The sequence below is a fragment of the Eriocheir sinensis genome, chromosome 17 (assembly GCF_024679095.1).
Source record: "Eriocheir sinensis breed Jianghai 21 chromosome 17, ASM2467909v1, whole genome shotgun sequence".
Classification (NCBI taxonomy): domain Eukaryota; kingdom Metazoa; phylum Arthropoda; class Malacostraca; order Decapoda; family Varunidae; genus Eriocheir; species Eriocheir sinensis.
The window spans coordinates 13,783,336-13,800,241 of NC_066525.1; the positions used below are offsets into that span (position 1 = coordinate 13,783,336).

A 16,906-nucleotide genomic window follows, 5' to 3' on the forward strand; every position below is an offset into this window, starting at 1 on the left:
CACTTCCTGTCAGCGACCTCCATCTGTTTCATACGAGATTACCTTGCAAATTTTGGTCTATTTTAGTGTGCCTCCCAACCTTGGTGCCATATGCAAACTTTCTAATATCGGAAAGAATATTTAAACGGCCTATTAAGGGATGACGAAATTTAACAAATGGAATGTTTCAGGGTACGAAAACGACAAGAATATTTAGTATAGAGGAAAAGGGCAGCTGTGTGTCATCGAATGATAGGGGATAGATGTCTGGAAGGTTATGTCGAGTTGTCAGATGGAGAATTGAGTTTTTGGAGTATTGAAGGGCACCAAGATCCTTCTGCCTCATTCCAAAAATAACAGCAATGTCAGAGGTTAAGTGTTCTGTCTGTTTTATTTGTCTTGTCCTTGAAAATCTTACACTCTGAGCGAAACGGTGTAGGGTAGGAGCCGGGGCATTATATACCATTTTCCAAGTAGGATGGGCGGAGAGAGTGGGAATATTTTTGATGAATCAGAAAATATGTGGAAAACAGTCAATTGACTCACCCAATTTTATAAAGGCAAGGAACTGTCAATGAATAGAAGGGAACGAAAATGTAGATTAAGGAATTTGTAGGAAAGTCATGGGTGGTGAGAGGAGATCACCAAATAGAAAAAAGAAATGTCGATAAGGTATATGAGCTGTTTTTTGTAGATTTATTGGCCTCTTGCGAAATCATATTTTTTTCATTTATCGTATCAAGCACCCTAGTTATGACTTGTTCACACCTGGAGCGAAGCTACGCTATGCGCGCTATGCCGCCACGTGGCTTTCAATCGCTTCCGCTGTTTTCAATGAGACCCACTCTGAGGCCTGTTCATATGAGATGCGAATCATGCGATGCTTTGCGAGCGAGCGAGCTAGCTTTGCATTCGTGTGAAGTCTCATTGAAAACTATTGAAGCGATTGAAAGCCTCGTGGTGGCATAGTGCGCGTAGCGTAGCTCCGCTTCTGGTGTGAATAAAGTTTAGAATGTTATGCGTTCACCCTTGGATTTCCCAGGCAGCGGCAGGTGTGCGAGCGGATCGAAAGGCAACGTCCAGATGATAATGCCGCCCGGGCCAAGACCCAGACCAAGAGGCACCTGCTGGGGCTCAGTGGAGAGACGAAGGGACGAGTGATTGAGGCAGTGAAAGAGTTCTTGGAGGGCATGTGGCGTGCAATATGTAGGGAATGATATCTTGCCCCGAGAACATAGACTTCTCGCATGTTTTGTTTTCTTTTCACAGGAGCTGCCGATACAAAGGCCTGGCTGGGGAGAAATCCTGAGCCACCTGTGACATCAAGATCAAGATCAAACTATGAATATGTTGATAATTTACATTCAAGGAGCCCTTTATCATTGTCACAGCCCCAGATCGTCAACTATTCATGCACGTACCATGAAACATGCGGACAGCGTGACACAAGGAGTAACGGCCCTCCAGGAGCCCCTGTAGACGCTTGCGGCCTGCCGGGGTTTGTTTACCTCGGCTGTCAGGGAGGTGCAGAGGGAGGCTGGTGCTGGGGACGGCAGGGAAGGAGGGCGTGGAACAGTGAGTCTCGGGAAAACAAGTTCATGAAGTGACGATAAGAGTGAAAAAAATAGCATCAAATAAAGAGCCAGCTTGTTCCCCTTGGCTGGAGGCTGGGACGGAGGGAGGCGGCAGGGAAGAAAGGAGTAAGTAAAACAGTGAGTCTCGGGAAAAGGAAGTGATGAAGTGACAAGGAGTGAAAAGCTACTAGCAAGGAAAGAGCCAGCTTGTTCCCACTGTTGCTGTTGGAGGCGCTTAGTGATTCTCCATATTTACCAAAACAAGTTGATGAAGTGACTATAAGAGTGAAAAATTAGCATCAAGGAAAGAGCCAGCCAGTAGCTTGTTCCCGCTGGCTGTAGGCTGGGGCAGAGGGAGGCTGGTGCTGGGGACGGCAGGGGAGGAAGGAGTGAGTGAAACAGTGAGTCGGGAAATCAAATTGAAGTGACTAAGAGTGAAAAAATACCATCAAGGAAAGATCCAGCCAGGAGCCACTGTGGAGCACCTGTGGCCACACCAAGTGCCAGGCCACGCCAGGGAGGGGCAGCACCAGGACGCCAGCCACGGATGTCACCCCAACCAGCAGGGGTCAGTGACTTAGAAGGCCAGTGTGGGCGTCAGGACTTCTTGTGACCTATATCTCTTTGAATTGCTTCATAGGTCTTCTGCCTTTATATCCTGGTAAATTTTTGGCAGAGGTCATCCTGCAATTCAGATGGCAAAACTATTATTTCTGATAGTTTTTGATGTTTCAAATTAACATGACATAGTTTTTCTTGCAAATCACCAGTTTACTTTCTTAAACCCCTCCCCCACAAAAAATGACTAGTGATTTCTGCCAAACAAGATAACAAAAACCTATAGCTAACAAAGCAAAATTCACCAGAAATAAAAGTTTTCTTTTGCACAATACATAGAAATGAGGATGAATAAGCACTTGAACTCTCACAATACAAAGAGAAAGGCAGACTCTGCAGCTGTCGTCAGCGGCTGCTACTAACACCATCACTATGTATTTGTCAAACATTATTAAAATCAACTATAGTCTGGTTCAGCCAAACGTGCGGCTGTGACGTTGCCCTCTAGGGAATAAGCGGGAGTACAGTGTTGCCACGTTTTTAACCCCACGTTGGTTGCCTCTCTCTCTCTCTCTCTCTCTCTCTCTCTCTCTCTCTCTCTCTCTCTCTCTCTCTCTCTCTCTCTCTCTCTCTCTCTCTCTCTCTCTCTCTCTCTCTCTCTCTTAATTCCTCCCTCGCACATTCCTTTCTTCCTCCTTTTCTCTCTCTCTCTCTCTGCAGCTGTGCGACGATTAACTTTTGACACGGCTTCAAGAGTGCTTCTATTCTGCTTCTCCTGTTGATAATACTGGTGGACATTGAAGATAACTTCTTTTGTTTGGCTATGTAGATGCTGGGAGAGTGTTGGTGGAGCAGCCATATCAAACGTGTCTGGTCAAGGACGCCGACTGACTTGAATCATCTGATCTCTCCACCTGTGTGGTTGACGGGCATGTGTGGGTGTTGGCCGGGAGCGTTACCGCCGCGAGGATTTGAATGTATTTTTTTCCTCAATAATAAGTATAGCATTTTTTTAGCAACACTGTAAAATATGTATGCCACATTTCTTTATATGCTTATGAATATCTTATCCATAATAAGTTAATTGTTCTTTCATACGTTATATATAATACTAAGATTAAATGTGTATGCATATTTGCTGATCATATTTGCCATGGTTTTACTTATATTAGAACATTTCTACATTGCGGGCTAGGAGAGACATGGCAATACTGTACAAGGGGATCCCCCTATGCTGAACACCCCCAACCATACGTTTGGCTGAACCAGACTATAATTTACTCTAACCAAACCTGGCCTAAGTACACTAAATCAAACCTAATCCAACATAACCTCACCTGTGGCCTGCTGCCGAAATGCAGTAAACATAAATATATCCCAAACTTCATTACAATCAGTTTGTGAAGTATATACATATGAGGAATAAAAAGGATCAGAATGACAAGATCTTCACTTTGAGACGTAAGAATTGTCTAGTTTGAGGATGACCTAAGCCAAAATAATACTATAAACTTTCATGTGCAGTAGATATACCCTTGCTGGCCATGTTGCATGTTGTGCCCATTGCTCTCAATTTACCTTTGAATGCCCTTGATCTCTATCTCATTCCACTCCTCTCAAGTTTGCTCTCCTTGTTTCTGGGCAGCAGGGGCGCCTCGTGCCAGCCATGGACGTGGACCCACTCTGCATCATACTCGTGAAGAATGGCAGTAGAGGGGACAGACTCCTCTTCAGGTACCCCTACTCGGACGACGTGGCTTTGGAGACCAAGATCAAAAGTAGCTATCTATATGATTATGTGATAAAGTGGGGGGGTGATTTTGTAGTACTTGAGATTATGATCAGAAGACCATAGGTTGATTTTCACTCTTACTAACCTCAACATCTCTTTTTTCTAAACATTTTGAACCCCATTAATAGGTTTTGGAAAATATTAATGTCAGGAACTATTTAAAAAAAATTCACCTGAAGTTCAATCACAACAGCAAACAACATAAACATATATTGTCAGTGTCTAATGGATAAGTTCTGACTCATTTTAACTAACCTCATACCAAGCAACCCTCATTTAATTGTATTTCTCCCCAAATGACTTCCATTGAACTGAGATATCCATAATAAGATTAACATTTATGTTTATGAGCATTGATGATTGGGAGAAGTTTATCTATGGAGATGATACCAGCAAACTATTGCTAGAAGGAAAGAGGTGTATCAGTTCAGGTGTGAGAGGGAGGATTCCAAACTGGTATGTAAGCATCAGAAATATTGCACAGGTGTAGCCAGGGACAGAAAGTCAAGAATCAGCATTACAAATGACAGAAATCTTTTTCACTGTAGTAAGTGATGTGAAAGTAACTTTAGGTGTCCTATTTTTTATTAGTTTCCTTTTAATGTCATTTCATCTCACTCAGTACTGATCAAGCTTTCTTCATTCACACGTGTTTTTCGTGTAACTTGTCAGAGAGAAAACAAGTACAACTGAGATATTTTTCAAATATTAACATTATTCCCCAGTATGTATAAGATACATCAAAGATAGACATTTACTGCATGTGAACCTCTCGCCCTTGCAGACAAACGTCCAACACCATACTCCTTGATTACTGAAGACAACATTCAGAGCCCTCCTGACCCTTACACGTCCAACATATCCAATGGGAAACTCGTTGGTTTTCCTGATAAGGTAGTATTATTGGTCTTAGCTAACTGAAGGCTTGGGCATAAAATCTGTTACAGGAAGATGTTTATGAAATGTGTTATATACTTAGATGATGTGTGAAGATGTTTATGAAATGTTATATACTAGATAATCGTGGAGATGTTTATAAAATGTGTTACATACTTTGATGCTTGCAACCTTCACAGGTTCTGTCAAACCTCTTTGCTGTGAAAAGTGAACTGAGTGACAGCAAGTTTGAGTTAAAGGTGAATGATGTGAGGTTTGTAGGTCATCCACTGCGACTCAACCCTACTTCAGCTCACATCCCAGCACAGGCCAAGAGGAAGCTCTCAACCATCATACTCTTTAATATTGTCTTTGCTCTAAAGGTGTGTGTATGTATGTGTCCTTCCATCTGTTCATGTTTGCGATCATCCATGCATGCTGTGTATTTACCTATTTGTAGTTTACCAGGCCCAAGCTAAGCTCTAATAGTCCCGTCTCCAAATCTACATTTATCCGCTTTTCCTTCATTTGTTGGACACTGTTCGCCTCCACCACCTCTTCCCGCAAGCTGTTCCATGTGTTAACACTTTTATGTGGAAAATTATACTTTTCCAAGTCACTCAAACATGTTCCATTATTAGGTTTCTTCCTATGTCCTCTCAGCCCCTGCGTTCTTGCAGTTAAGAAGAGATCATCTCTATCCATCCCATCAAACTTATTTACCAACTTGTACAACGTGATCAGATCTCCTCTCTCCTTTATTTGTTCCAGCGTCATCAAGCCCATCTCCTGCAATCTGTCTTTATGCGTCATATTCGAGAGTTCTGGGACCATTTTAGTTGCAATTTTCTGTATCCTTTCCAGCTTTCTGATATCTTTCTTTTTGTGAGGCAACCACACAACTGCAGCATATTCAAGCTTTGGTTTTATTATTGTTGTTATTATTTTCTTCATCATTTCTTTGTCCATAAAATGGAATGATACCCTTATATTTTGCATCATTCTATAGGTTTCTTCAAACAGCATGTTTATGTGCTTTTCTGGGGATAGTGTTTCTTGCATCATTACTCCCAAATCTTCTTCTTCATGTACCACCTTTAAGTTTTCTTCTCCCATCCTGTATGTTTTCCTTGGTCTTTTTTTGCTTTTCCCCATTTCCATAACATGGCACTTGTTTGCATTAAATTCCATCTCCCATAACTGGCTCCATCTATATACTCTGTCCAGGTCTTTTTGCAGCTCCTCACAATCTTCCTCTGTCCTCACTTTCTTATTAACTTTGCATCATCTGCAAAAAGGCTCATATAGCTTTTTATACCCTTTGGCATATCTTTTATATATATTATGAACATTATTGGTGCCAGAACTGAGCCTTGGGGAACTCCACTCTATACTCTCTTCCAATTTGATTACTCCTCTCTAATCACTGTCCTCATTTCTCTTCCCGTTAAGTAATCCTTCATCCACTCAATAACCTTTCCACCCATTCCTCCCCACTAATGTAGTTTCCAAATTAACCTTTTGTGCGGAACCTTGTCAAAAGCTTTTTTCAAATCGAGATATACACAATCAGCCCACCCTCCTCTCTCTTGCACCATGTCTACTGCTCTTGAGTAGAAACAGAGTAAGTTAGTGACACATGATTTCCCTTTTCTAAATTCAAACTGTCCTTCATTTATCATGTTTTCCTTTTCTAAATGTTTGACCCATTGTTTTTTTATTATACTTTCACAAATCTTGTACATTACACTTGTCAAAGAAACTGGTCTATAATTTAGTGATTGTTTTATCACCACTTTTATAAATTGGTACAATGTTCGCTCTTTTCCATTCTTAAGGCACTTTTCCTTTATTTTTAGAGCATGTTATTATGTCATAAAGTGGCTCCAATAATTCATTTCTACACTCTTTTAGCACTTGTCCCGAGATTCCATCTGGTCTCATAGCTTTCCTTCCATCTAAGGTTTTCATCAGCTGTTTCACTTCTCCTTTATCAACCTTTACATGACTCCGTTTCCCCTCATTGCAATTTTCGAGATCCCACTCCAAGTCGGTTTCTTATGTAAACACTTTATGAATTTATAAAACATTTTTGGTTCTTCTTTACATTTAAAAAATATTCTTCTTTCAAATTTAGCTTCCTCCTCTTTCACATAATCATTTCTTGCTTTTTTTTATATTTGTCCCTATTGTTCTTATTTGGTCTTTTCTTTAAATTCCTCCATGCCTTATTTCTATTTCTTCTTGCTGTCTCACACCTCCATCCAAACCATGTTTTCTCTCCTTTAGTTTTTACTGTGTAGAATGGCACATACATCTCTATTCCTCTGTTGTAAATATTCATAAAAGTGTCATATTTCTCTTGAATATTATTACTCCTCTTCATATCAGTCCAGTCTACCCCACCGAAGAACGTCTTGAGTCCAATGTAATCTGACTTAGCATAGTTTTTCCTTTTTTCCTTATAAGGCTCTTCTCGATTATCACATCCTTCCAAAGTTTTAATCTCCAATAGTTCATGGTTGCTCTTTCCTAAGGGGGATTCATAACTGACTCCTTCATCCAACTCCACATTTTTTGTGAAAATTAGGTCAACTCTTGATGGTTTGTCAACCCCTTTCAATCTTGTTTCTCCTTGCACCCACTTGTCATCAGGTTATTTGTTACCAGCTTCAATTGTTTACTTCCCCAAGTATTTTCACCACCCTCTGTTACAAAATCTTCCCATTTCACAGTCTCCTGTTAATATTACCTTTTTGTTATTTTTATTTCATCAGTCAGTGCCCGTATGGTATTTTCCAGCATAGCATTATATCTTACTTCATTCCAACTTTTAGTTTTAGGGGGGACATAGGCTTTTATTATGTTATTCTTCTCTCCACCTTTTACCAGTACCTGCACAGCCATCACCTCTGCACTGTCATTTCCATATCTCACTTCAGTCACTTTCAAGTGTGTATGTGTTTGGTTGTACATGTCCATTTATATTTCCCATTCTGTTCGTAAAGACGTTTTAAGCTAAGTTCCTATTCCATCTGTGTGTCAGTGACTCGGCTCTCATCTAACTTCAAACTTATAGGTGTTTTTGCCTTATCTCTGTCTGTGGGGCATTCCAGCTATCAGTTCAGGCTTCTTGCAGATTATTTTTCCTCCTAACTAACCAACAAGTGTACCCAGTCAGCAGTTCTCCTCCATATTTCAACATCTCCTTTTGTATTGCAGGCAACCATAAACCATGATGTGGTGAGTTGTTACCATGATCTCAGCAAGCGGTTGGGCATTGCTTTGCGCCACGAGGAGTATCGCTGTCAATTCCTGTCTACTGAAGCCAAGATAATGCTTGCAGCTCATGATGAGGTGGTACTTCTATATTATTTCATGCTAAATGTGCCTGTATTTCTGTATATACACACGTTTACCTGTACATATATACAATCAAAGTATGTGAAGTGTTATGAGGGTTTTACATGCAAGGAGTGGCAATGGTCCTGACATGTTAGTCATTCATTATATCATGAAGTGTGCCTTCCCATGATTTGTTGTATTCTCTCTCCCTCAGGCCACTCAGCTTCCCGAGGATGGTCAGGTGTCACCATTTCAACTTATTCTGGTCAGAAGCCTTTTGGCACAGCACTTCAAACAAGCCTATGATGAGTAAGAACTTTGTGCTTTACTATTTTAGGATTTTTTTATTTATTTATTTTTTTTTTATTTATTTTTTATTTTTTTTATTTTAGCTTGTAATCCCTGAACACTTCGTATTGTGATACTTATTGGATAACCTCCTCAAACACTGAGTTCTGAGACCATGACTGAAATGTATGCTTTTCTCTTCATCAGGTTAAGTGGGTCAGGTATTGTTCAACTTCGACTAAACAACTGGATTGAAGTTAGCTTCTGTTTGCCACAGAAAGTTCACCGCAGCTTGGCGACAGGACTACCAGTTGATGTAAGCAATGGTTACTTTAAACACAGACTCTGCATAAGCAGCTTACACAGAGTCAATAAATAAGAAAATCTCGGGCATAATTATTGCTTAACAGAAGTTTCCTCAACATTGTTAAATTAAAAATTATATTTTTAAGAGGAACACTATACTTTTTTTTTTTTTTTTTTTTTTTTTTTTTTGTAAAACTTATTTTTAAGAAGTGATATGAAGAGTAATATATCAATGTCTGTAGCAGAGCCTCTAAAACTCTATTACATTACAGTGTGAAGGTTTGCTGAAGGGACTGAAATCCCTGAAGCCCTACCACACCTTCCTGTTGCTGGTGGAGCGTGCTGAGCTGCTTCGTTCCCTTTCCCCCGATGCCTCACCAGCCTTGTGGCGGTTGCTGCATGTGGAGGAGTCACACCTCACACCGTTCTTTACGCTTGCTGCTGATGCTGACCTGACCCTCACTCAAGTCTTCATGGTGAGTGTGTGGCAAGGGATGATTAAATCCTAATTCAGTGGCTGTGTATGACTGGAATTGAGTAATCATAAATACATTAGAGGAGGCTTTCAAATGAATAATAATATATTTCACTAGTGTTTAGGATAGAACAAAGTTGAGATATATAATGTCATAAATCATTTAAAATCGTGTGAATTTTGGTGGTAACATCAGTGTATTAAAAGAGGAAGGAAACTTCAGTTTGCAAGACTAGAAATGATAGATGATCTTGAGTATATTTTACCCACAGTTTTATAGACCCCAGCTTTGCATTGGGGGTGTCACAAAAATTAAAAATAATATTGAACATGATGCATAGTATCAGAATTTACATTGAATCACTGTTTATGTTTACTAGTTGGTGGGTCACCTGGTATACTGGGGCAAGGCAACCATCATCTACCCCGTGTGCAGCACCAACCTCTATGTTCTCTCCCCACATGCACCCACCGTCATGTGAGTATTCTCTTTAGTCATTATCATCATCTTCATCCATTACTAGTCCACTGCAGGACAGGCCTATCTCAACATTCTCCACCTCTTTCATGTAATACTGTACTCCATCCTGCTGTGGCAAAGGTTCTAATTTCATCTCTCCACTTCATCCTCTGTCTGCCCTGGTTTCTCCTACAATATTGTCACTCTCTTACTTTGGTTGTCCATCTCTTATCACATCGACACATCTTATTTTTAATAGACATTCAAATATTTTAAATTTTTCTGTGTCCTATAATCCATGATGCTTTCTGTCCCTTCATTATACCAAGCAGTTTTCTCTCCATTCTTCTTTGTGCATTTCTTAGCCTTCTCTAAATATTTTGCAAGGCACCATTTTTCTGTGCCGTATGTTAGGACTATCAGGATAGATTGGCTGTAGCCTACACCTTTCTCTTCAGGAAGAGTGACATGACATTGCTGGGTTTACCAAAAGCACTTGTAATGTGTGCAAGGTCCGTGTGTTCCTCTATTCTCAAGTGTTTTATTCCTGATCATTATCTGTTGCTCTGCCAGCTGATTATTGAGAATTACCTATGTTTTTTTTATTCTTTATTCATTTGTAAAACCACATTCAGGCTCTGTGTGAAGTACCTTGATCACTTTTTGTAAGGTTTCCACAGACTCATTTAGTAAGACTGTGAGATCTGTAAATCCAAGGTTGTTAAGGTATTCACCATCTCTCTTGATTCCAATGTTATCCCACTCTATTTTTAAGTGTGAAGTCACCTGAAATTCCATTTTAGAAAGGGTGCCATTTACATTATAACACAATATTAACACCATTTTTAGAGGAATATTTCAAAAGTTAATGGTTAAGGGTTAATAATATCTTATTCAAATTATGTGAAATGTAGTCTGTCTCTAGTCATAAACCTATCCTGTTAGGAGTGCAGGAGAGGGTTATGATAATTATGTTTGTCTCAAAACAGTTGCTGCAGCACTGATATTCTGTTATAAATGATCGTGATTGCTATTTAGTTCTTCATCTTATCATCATTGTACAGGCACACCTTTAATTAAGAAAGAGGCTGATAGAGCATGCACTCACTCCTGTTTTATTCCAGGTGACGAAAGAAGAAAAAAAATCTAGATGTTAAACAGGAACAGTTCTCAACCATTAACGTCTACCTTTCAGAGATAATCAGTTGGCCGAGGCCTTTCGAGACCAGTTTCCAGGATCCTCACTTCATATCATGTTAGCAGATTTTTCCCTGCCAACATCACTAAGTGACAAATGCCATCCTATTAACTCACCCCTCCAGCAGGTAGCTTTTTAAGATTATCTTTTTATTCGTATTAAAGCTATTGAATGATATTGTACATATTTCAAGAAAATGTGTTTGCATTTACTTAGTTGTGAATGCAGGAGATGAGCTTCACTTTTTCAGTTCTGAGTGTGTCTCAGTCATCAAACTTTGCTTTAAATTCCTTAAATGAAAAAGTTTGTCCTGCAGTAAAATAATACAGGCTAATGATGGGAATGATATATATAATTTTTGTCTTTAATTTTCAGCAAGAGCAGGTGCAGCAGGTCCTATGGCTGTTGAAACATGGTCTGCTGCAGCAGCTACACACATATGTCTATTTATCACCCCCCATTTCCCTGGACACCGACAACCTGAGGGTGGGGAGCCGTGACATTGGGGGGACGGGGACCCTGGGAAGCCACGGCACCAGCTCACCAGCCAGCACCAGCATCCCTACCCCCACAGTGCAGGAGCCTCCTCCCCTCCCTCAGGAGCCCTCCTCCCTTTCCTCCCAGCAGCAGCCAGTGTACCATTCAGACATGACCCCAGATGCCCTCCATCGAGCAGTGGTGCAGCTGAGTCAGCCTGCCTCAGAGAGTGATCTCGGCTCTGGTGAGTGGTGCTTAACCTAACAGTAGGAAGGAGTATGTGAATTGTATGGCCTTTTGAATTAATGAGGTTACTTTATTAATTGAAGTTCATTCATCTCAGTGAGTTAAAATCTTATTTCTTTTGGATTATTACAAGTTTTCATGGGAATTATTATTAGATGGCAGAGCAGTTAGACTATTGCTAAAAAAATTATTTTTAGTTATTGCAGTGAACATCTGATTTGTGCAATATCAGGCTTGGTGTCCAACTGTTATTATAAATGTAGGTACAATTTACAGATAATTATTGAGGGAATGTCAAAATTATTTACGGAATCTTTTACTAGTCTTTCATATAGAAATACTGCAAATTTATATTGAATATTGGGTCATCATATGGACAATGTTATCCTAGTGTGCAGTGATGAGAGGAGTCCCAGCCCCGGCATGACGCTGGGCAACACTCCTGAGCCCTCTGTCCAACACCAGCTGGATGCAGTCCTGTCATCTGCGGAGAAGGAGATGGTTATGAAAGTAGAGGCAGCACGCAACCCAGAGGACCTTAAGCTGTTTGCTAAGTTAGTAGTGCTTTCCTGTATCAATCGGTAGTTGATGTGTTATTGTGACTTCTTCTCTGTGGGTGAGTGGGTGGGTTGGTTTATGTAATTGTATTTTCCTAGTTGTAGTATACAGGAGTTGAATTACTCTCTTGATGATCTGTCTCCACACCTTTTTTTATTAAACTTAGACTTAAAGTTGTGTATGTTCCTTGCCCTCAGCACCTCCACTTCCAACTCGTTCCAAGCATCAATATTTCTGTACGGGAAATTAATCTTGATGTTTCCACACCTAGTGTTCCTAAACTTGTACTCATGACCTCTTGTTCTTCCATTGCCTCTGATTAGATCTTCCATCCATATTTTCAAATCCCTCAACTTATTTAAACATGTAATGAAATCTCCTCTCTCTCTCGTTTGACTTAAAACTTAGATGAAAGTTTGTCTTTTCTTAAGTGTTTTCATTCTTTATTGTATTGGCTAGTTCCTTCATGGAATGTACATCTCCGTAATATGTACATACATGTTAAATAAGCATTCCATTGGTTTGATTGTCTTAATTATGTTTCCTAATAGACTGTGTCAGTACTTTCGGGGCCGCCACCACTTGGAGGAAATGATGTACCGAGTCAACCTAAGGCGCTCCCAGTTGCTGCACCTCATCGAGAAATTCCGGCCAGTCTTAATCACATGCCAGCACCCAGATGACTCCATCACCCTGTCCTCACATATCAAGTGATGCCACATGTCTTGAGTATATACCCACAATTTCAGTCGTGCAATTTTTACTGGTTGTAATACCATTTAAGTTTAACTTTATAGTTTAATTCTCCTCATCATGAATTTGATATTACTAGGCAGATTTTTGTAGGAATAAATCAGTCAGTGTCAGTGAAACATGACACCAATGAATATTATAGTATAAAGGCTTGTGTAAGCATGACTCGCCTTACTTTTTCTTCCATTATATTCTGCCTTCGCACATCTTTTGTACATGAATAAAAATATAAAAAAACATTGCAGGTTCGACACAGCAATATTAAGCATGAACTAGGCAGTTACAGGAAGAAATATATAGCAGCTACTGTATGAGGAATAGTCAGGGAAAGAGTAGTTGGTTGTAAATATTTACACTACTAGTTACTAACAACCTGTGATCAATTCCTGTTGTAAATATTTATGCTAAACTTAGTAACTGAACAGACTATGACTAACAGCATTATCAGTCTGTTTCTCATGATGATCACATCACCCAGTTTCATTGAACCAGAAAATCCTCCTTCCATAACAACCGTTGGTAATTATCGTTCCAGATTGTAGGTACTATTGCTAGGTATCTCTTGAGACACCCAAAACAGAGTCTAGAGAGGAATATCATCAGCATATGTAAATTTTCTTTGATTATGTAGTAAAAATGCTACATATTTTGCATACGTATTTAGTTAAAAAAATAGGCCATCCAAGATGTGAGGGAAGCAGAATCTAGCGTCTTCTGGTCATATGTAATTAATTTTACCACATGTCATTGTTTTAGAAACATCTTATATTTGTTTCCTACAGTTTTACATTTTTATTGATTTTTCATAAGCATTTTACCATGAAGAAAATACTAATTTCTTACTTGTATCTATAGACACTGCACCTAAGAGAAAAATGCATAATGTCTTGCATTCTCAGTCCTCATGGTTATCATTCTAGACTGAATCCCTTGTGAGATGTGATGCCTCTGTATATATACTGATATATCTATGCCATATATTTATAGCTTCTATTTGTAAATTTGTATATTTATTATACAATAAAAATTTTGTGACTTCATTGTCATAAAATTGAATTAAACTCATTGTTTAAAAGGCAACCAAAGGGTTATGTCATTGATTTTAATTACTGAGAGATTATCTGAGAGGACATTGATATGAACAATGACTATGTGGGTTGACTGGAGGAAGGGGAATGAAAATTAACCAATGGACGGTGTTTGTTTGAAGGAAGTACAAATTGTCTGTAAGCTATGATTCTGCAAAGACACATTACCAAAGGCATCAATTTACTTCTTCAAGTTACTATTCACTGTCCATGTCTCACAGCCTAGAGTAAGCCAGGAAGCGCAAGTTATTTAAAGATTCCTTCTGCACAGGTTTCGACAACTCCATTTACTCGTGTTGAGCGAGTCCATAACACTGTGAGCCAAGCCAATCTGCTGTAAAGCATCTTGACGTGACCCACCTTATTTTTTCACTACATTCTAAAGATATGATGAATTTTCCAAGATATCAATGTCCTCTCCAAATGCATGAACAGACTTCTGTTTCATCCAGTAAGCCTCCAAACACCTGTACCTTAGTCTTGAGTCAGGAGACCTGAAATTCCCAAAGCTTCACTTCCTTGTGTGGTCTTTCGAAAGCCATCACCAGAACCTTCAGTGACATGGCAAGGATTATTACATTATCAACAAAAACAAGGTTAGTGACCCTGGTATTGCCAATAGATGCTCCTCTCCAAATCTTTTCATTTCAATCTTGCCTTTCTTTACCTTTAACGGGGAATACACCCACACCCATGCATACTCTATACTTCACAATGCCCATTTAACCTGTCATCCATACTACCTCAAACCATACCATCCATGTCCATCCACTTTTGCCCATACTTTTTGGGATACCAGTATCATGCACCCTTCCTTCCCTCTCCTCTCTCTACTCTTGCCCAAACTATTCTTCTCCACAACATCTCTTCCACACTTTCCTACATGCTTCCTTTTAGGCGCGTCTCACCACTTAACATGATTTCGTAAGTACTGGATTCCCTAGAGAAGGATTACAAGCATCATGTAATTGAAATGTGTTCTTTCTTTACATTCTTAAGGCGCATCGTATACCATGTCCAGTATGTACTGGCTCAGCTGTGTTTATTGTTTGCATTTTTCCATCATACTTTTCACAGTTGCAAATAAAACAATTCATTCAAATGCAAATTAATTTAAGACAAAAATTATAACACATCCCCTCTGTGATATAGTTGACAACACATTTAACAATTAATATTTGAACCATGGTTTTAGTCTGGGCCTGGGCAGGCAGTCCATCCCATGCATGATGGTTTATTAATGGGCACTTCATACCTGAGTAAGGTAAGAGTAATTGTGATGATGTGGTTTCGTATAACCTTGAATGAGAGTCACTTGAGACGTGACAAGGACGACAGGACAGTCCCTGCACCCAAACTAGGGGAGAGCAGGGTTGGTTGAATCAGTCAATGCTGTGCAGATTTTAAAAGCAAACCAATTTTATAATAGGCCTAGCATCAACTTTGCATCTTCTAACGGTTTCAGGGGCCGTGTTCCCCTGTTTTTCGCAAATAAAACTTTAACAAAGCGTCGGATAAGGATGTTATTTTGGCAGTGGATGTTTGAGACCCCGACCAAATGGGCAAAAATATGATTTGGTGTCACATGTCGATAATGAAGCACTTATAAGAGTAAATTTAGGGTAAACTTCGCTGAAAGTTAAAGGCACTGTGAGCGAGGCTAGCCCGCCCCGCTCATCTTCTCGTGACGTCGATGTGACGTTTAGCTCTGACGTATGAGTAATCATCCATCCAACCAGCAATTATGTCTTACTGCTTCACACACACACACACACACACACACACACACAGGGGTGGATCCAGAAAATCAATTTTGGGGGAGGCCCCAATGGAAAAATTTCATAAGTTAGCGACAGCCTCAAAAGAGTAAAGACCAATGGATAGTGATGGCGGTTCTTTGCTTAAAATCCGCAGCTCCCGAGCAATCAACGTATATGTGACAAATGATTTTTTTCTTGTATATATATATATATATATATATATATATATATATATATATATATATATATATATATATATATATATATTTATATATATATATATAGATAAATATATATATATATATATATATATATATATATATATATATATATATATATATATATATATATATATATATATATATATATATATATATATATATATATATATATATATATATATATATATATATATATATATATATATATATATATGAAGTGCAATCAATATTTAAGCTGGCAAGCAATAACAAGAAACAATTCAAATTGTACATCCGACCAGTGAAAAGGCAGATTTGAACAGGTAGAAATCATCACCATACGAACATTCGAAGAAAACTTAACGTTTATTTCGATATGTAAGCAGCAAGGGTGATCATAATACAGGTCATATATAAATTACAAACCTAACCTTTACAAAAAAGAGTTAATATGTAAAATTAGACACAGCTGAAGATAAAAAGGAATTCTTATAGGGCTTCTTTTACATGGGATTGAGGTAACACATTTAAAAAAGATTGGCTGACCTAAAGAAATATATTTACAAATTCCCAAGTATTCAACAAGTGCCTCACTAACCAAAGAGTAGTAGGCGGTTTTTTTCGCCAAATTTGCCTATCACTCTCGACTGAAATGGGGATATCATAGTGGACACAGAGGAGGGCAAGTCCGTTCAGGCGCTCTTGGCCGACGGTACTCCTCAGATAGGTTTTCAGCCTTTTCAATGCTAAGAAAGACCTCTCGGCTTCCGCGTTGGAGACTGGAAGCGTCAACAAAGTTTTCAAGAGAATGGCAAAATTGGGGAACATGCTGGTGCTGGCGTGTGCCTGGGCTTCTTTGGTAGTTTGGAATACCGGAACAGAGTATATAGATTGTTAAATGAGTGCGGGGCCCATAAGAGCGCGGGGCCCTGGGCACGTGCCCGTTGTGCCCTGGTCCTGCAGAAGAGTGAAA

The 16,906-nt window shown here is 39.3% G+C and overlaps 1 protein-coding gene across 6 annotated transcripts; it reads left to right on the forward strand.

Moving 5' to 3' along the window:
• The first annotated feature begins 1,087 nt into the window (after positions 1 to 1,087).
• On the forward strand, positions 1,088 to 14,970 carry LOC126999975 (GATOR complex protein NPRL3-like). Of its 6 annotated transcripts, none has more exons than XM_050863299.1 (14): positions 1,089 to 2,121; positions 2,941 to 3,088; positions 3,757 to 3,889; positions 4,688 to 4,797; positions 4,980 to 5,162; positions 8,002 to 8,136; positions 8,339 to 8,433; positions 8,620 to 8,728; positions 8,991 to 9,194; positions 9,574 to 9,671; positions 10,849 to 10,978; positions 11,227 to 11,572; positions 11,966 to 12,128; positions 12,684 to 14,969. In XM_050863299.1, exons 3-14 carry the CDS (start codon positions 3,778 to 3,780, stop codon positions 12,844 to 12,846), a joined length of 1,848 nt encoding a protein of 615 aa, XP_050719256.1. In that variant the 5' UTR covers positions 1,089 to 2,121; positions 2,941 to 3,088; positions 3,757 to 3,777; the 3' UTR covers positions 12,847 to 14,969. The 6 variants fall into 6 exon arrangements, with proteins under 6 accessions (XP_050719260.1, XP_050719254.1, XP_050719256.1 ...); XM_050863300.1 differs by having other exon boundaries at positions 3,760 to 3,889; XM_050863303.1 differs by lacking the exon at positions 2,941 to 3,088 and having other exon boundaries at positions 1,088 to 2,121; positions 3,757 to 3,845; positions 12,684 to 14,970.
• Positions 14,971 to 16,906: the final 1,936 nt, after the last annotated feature.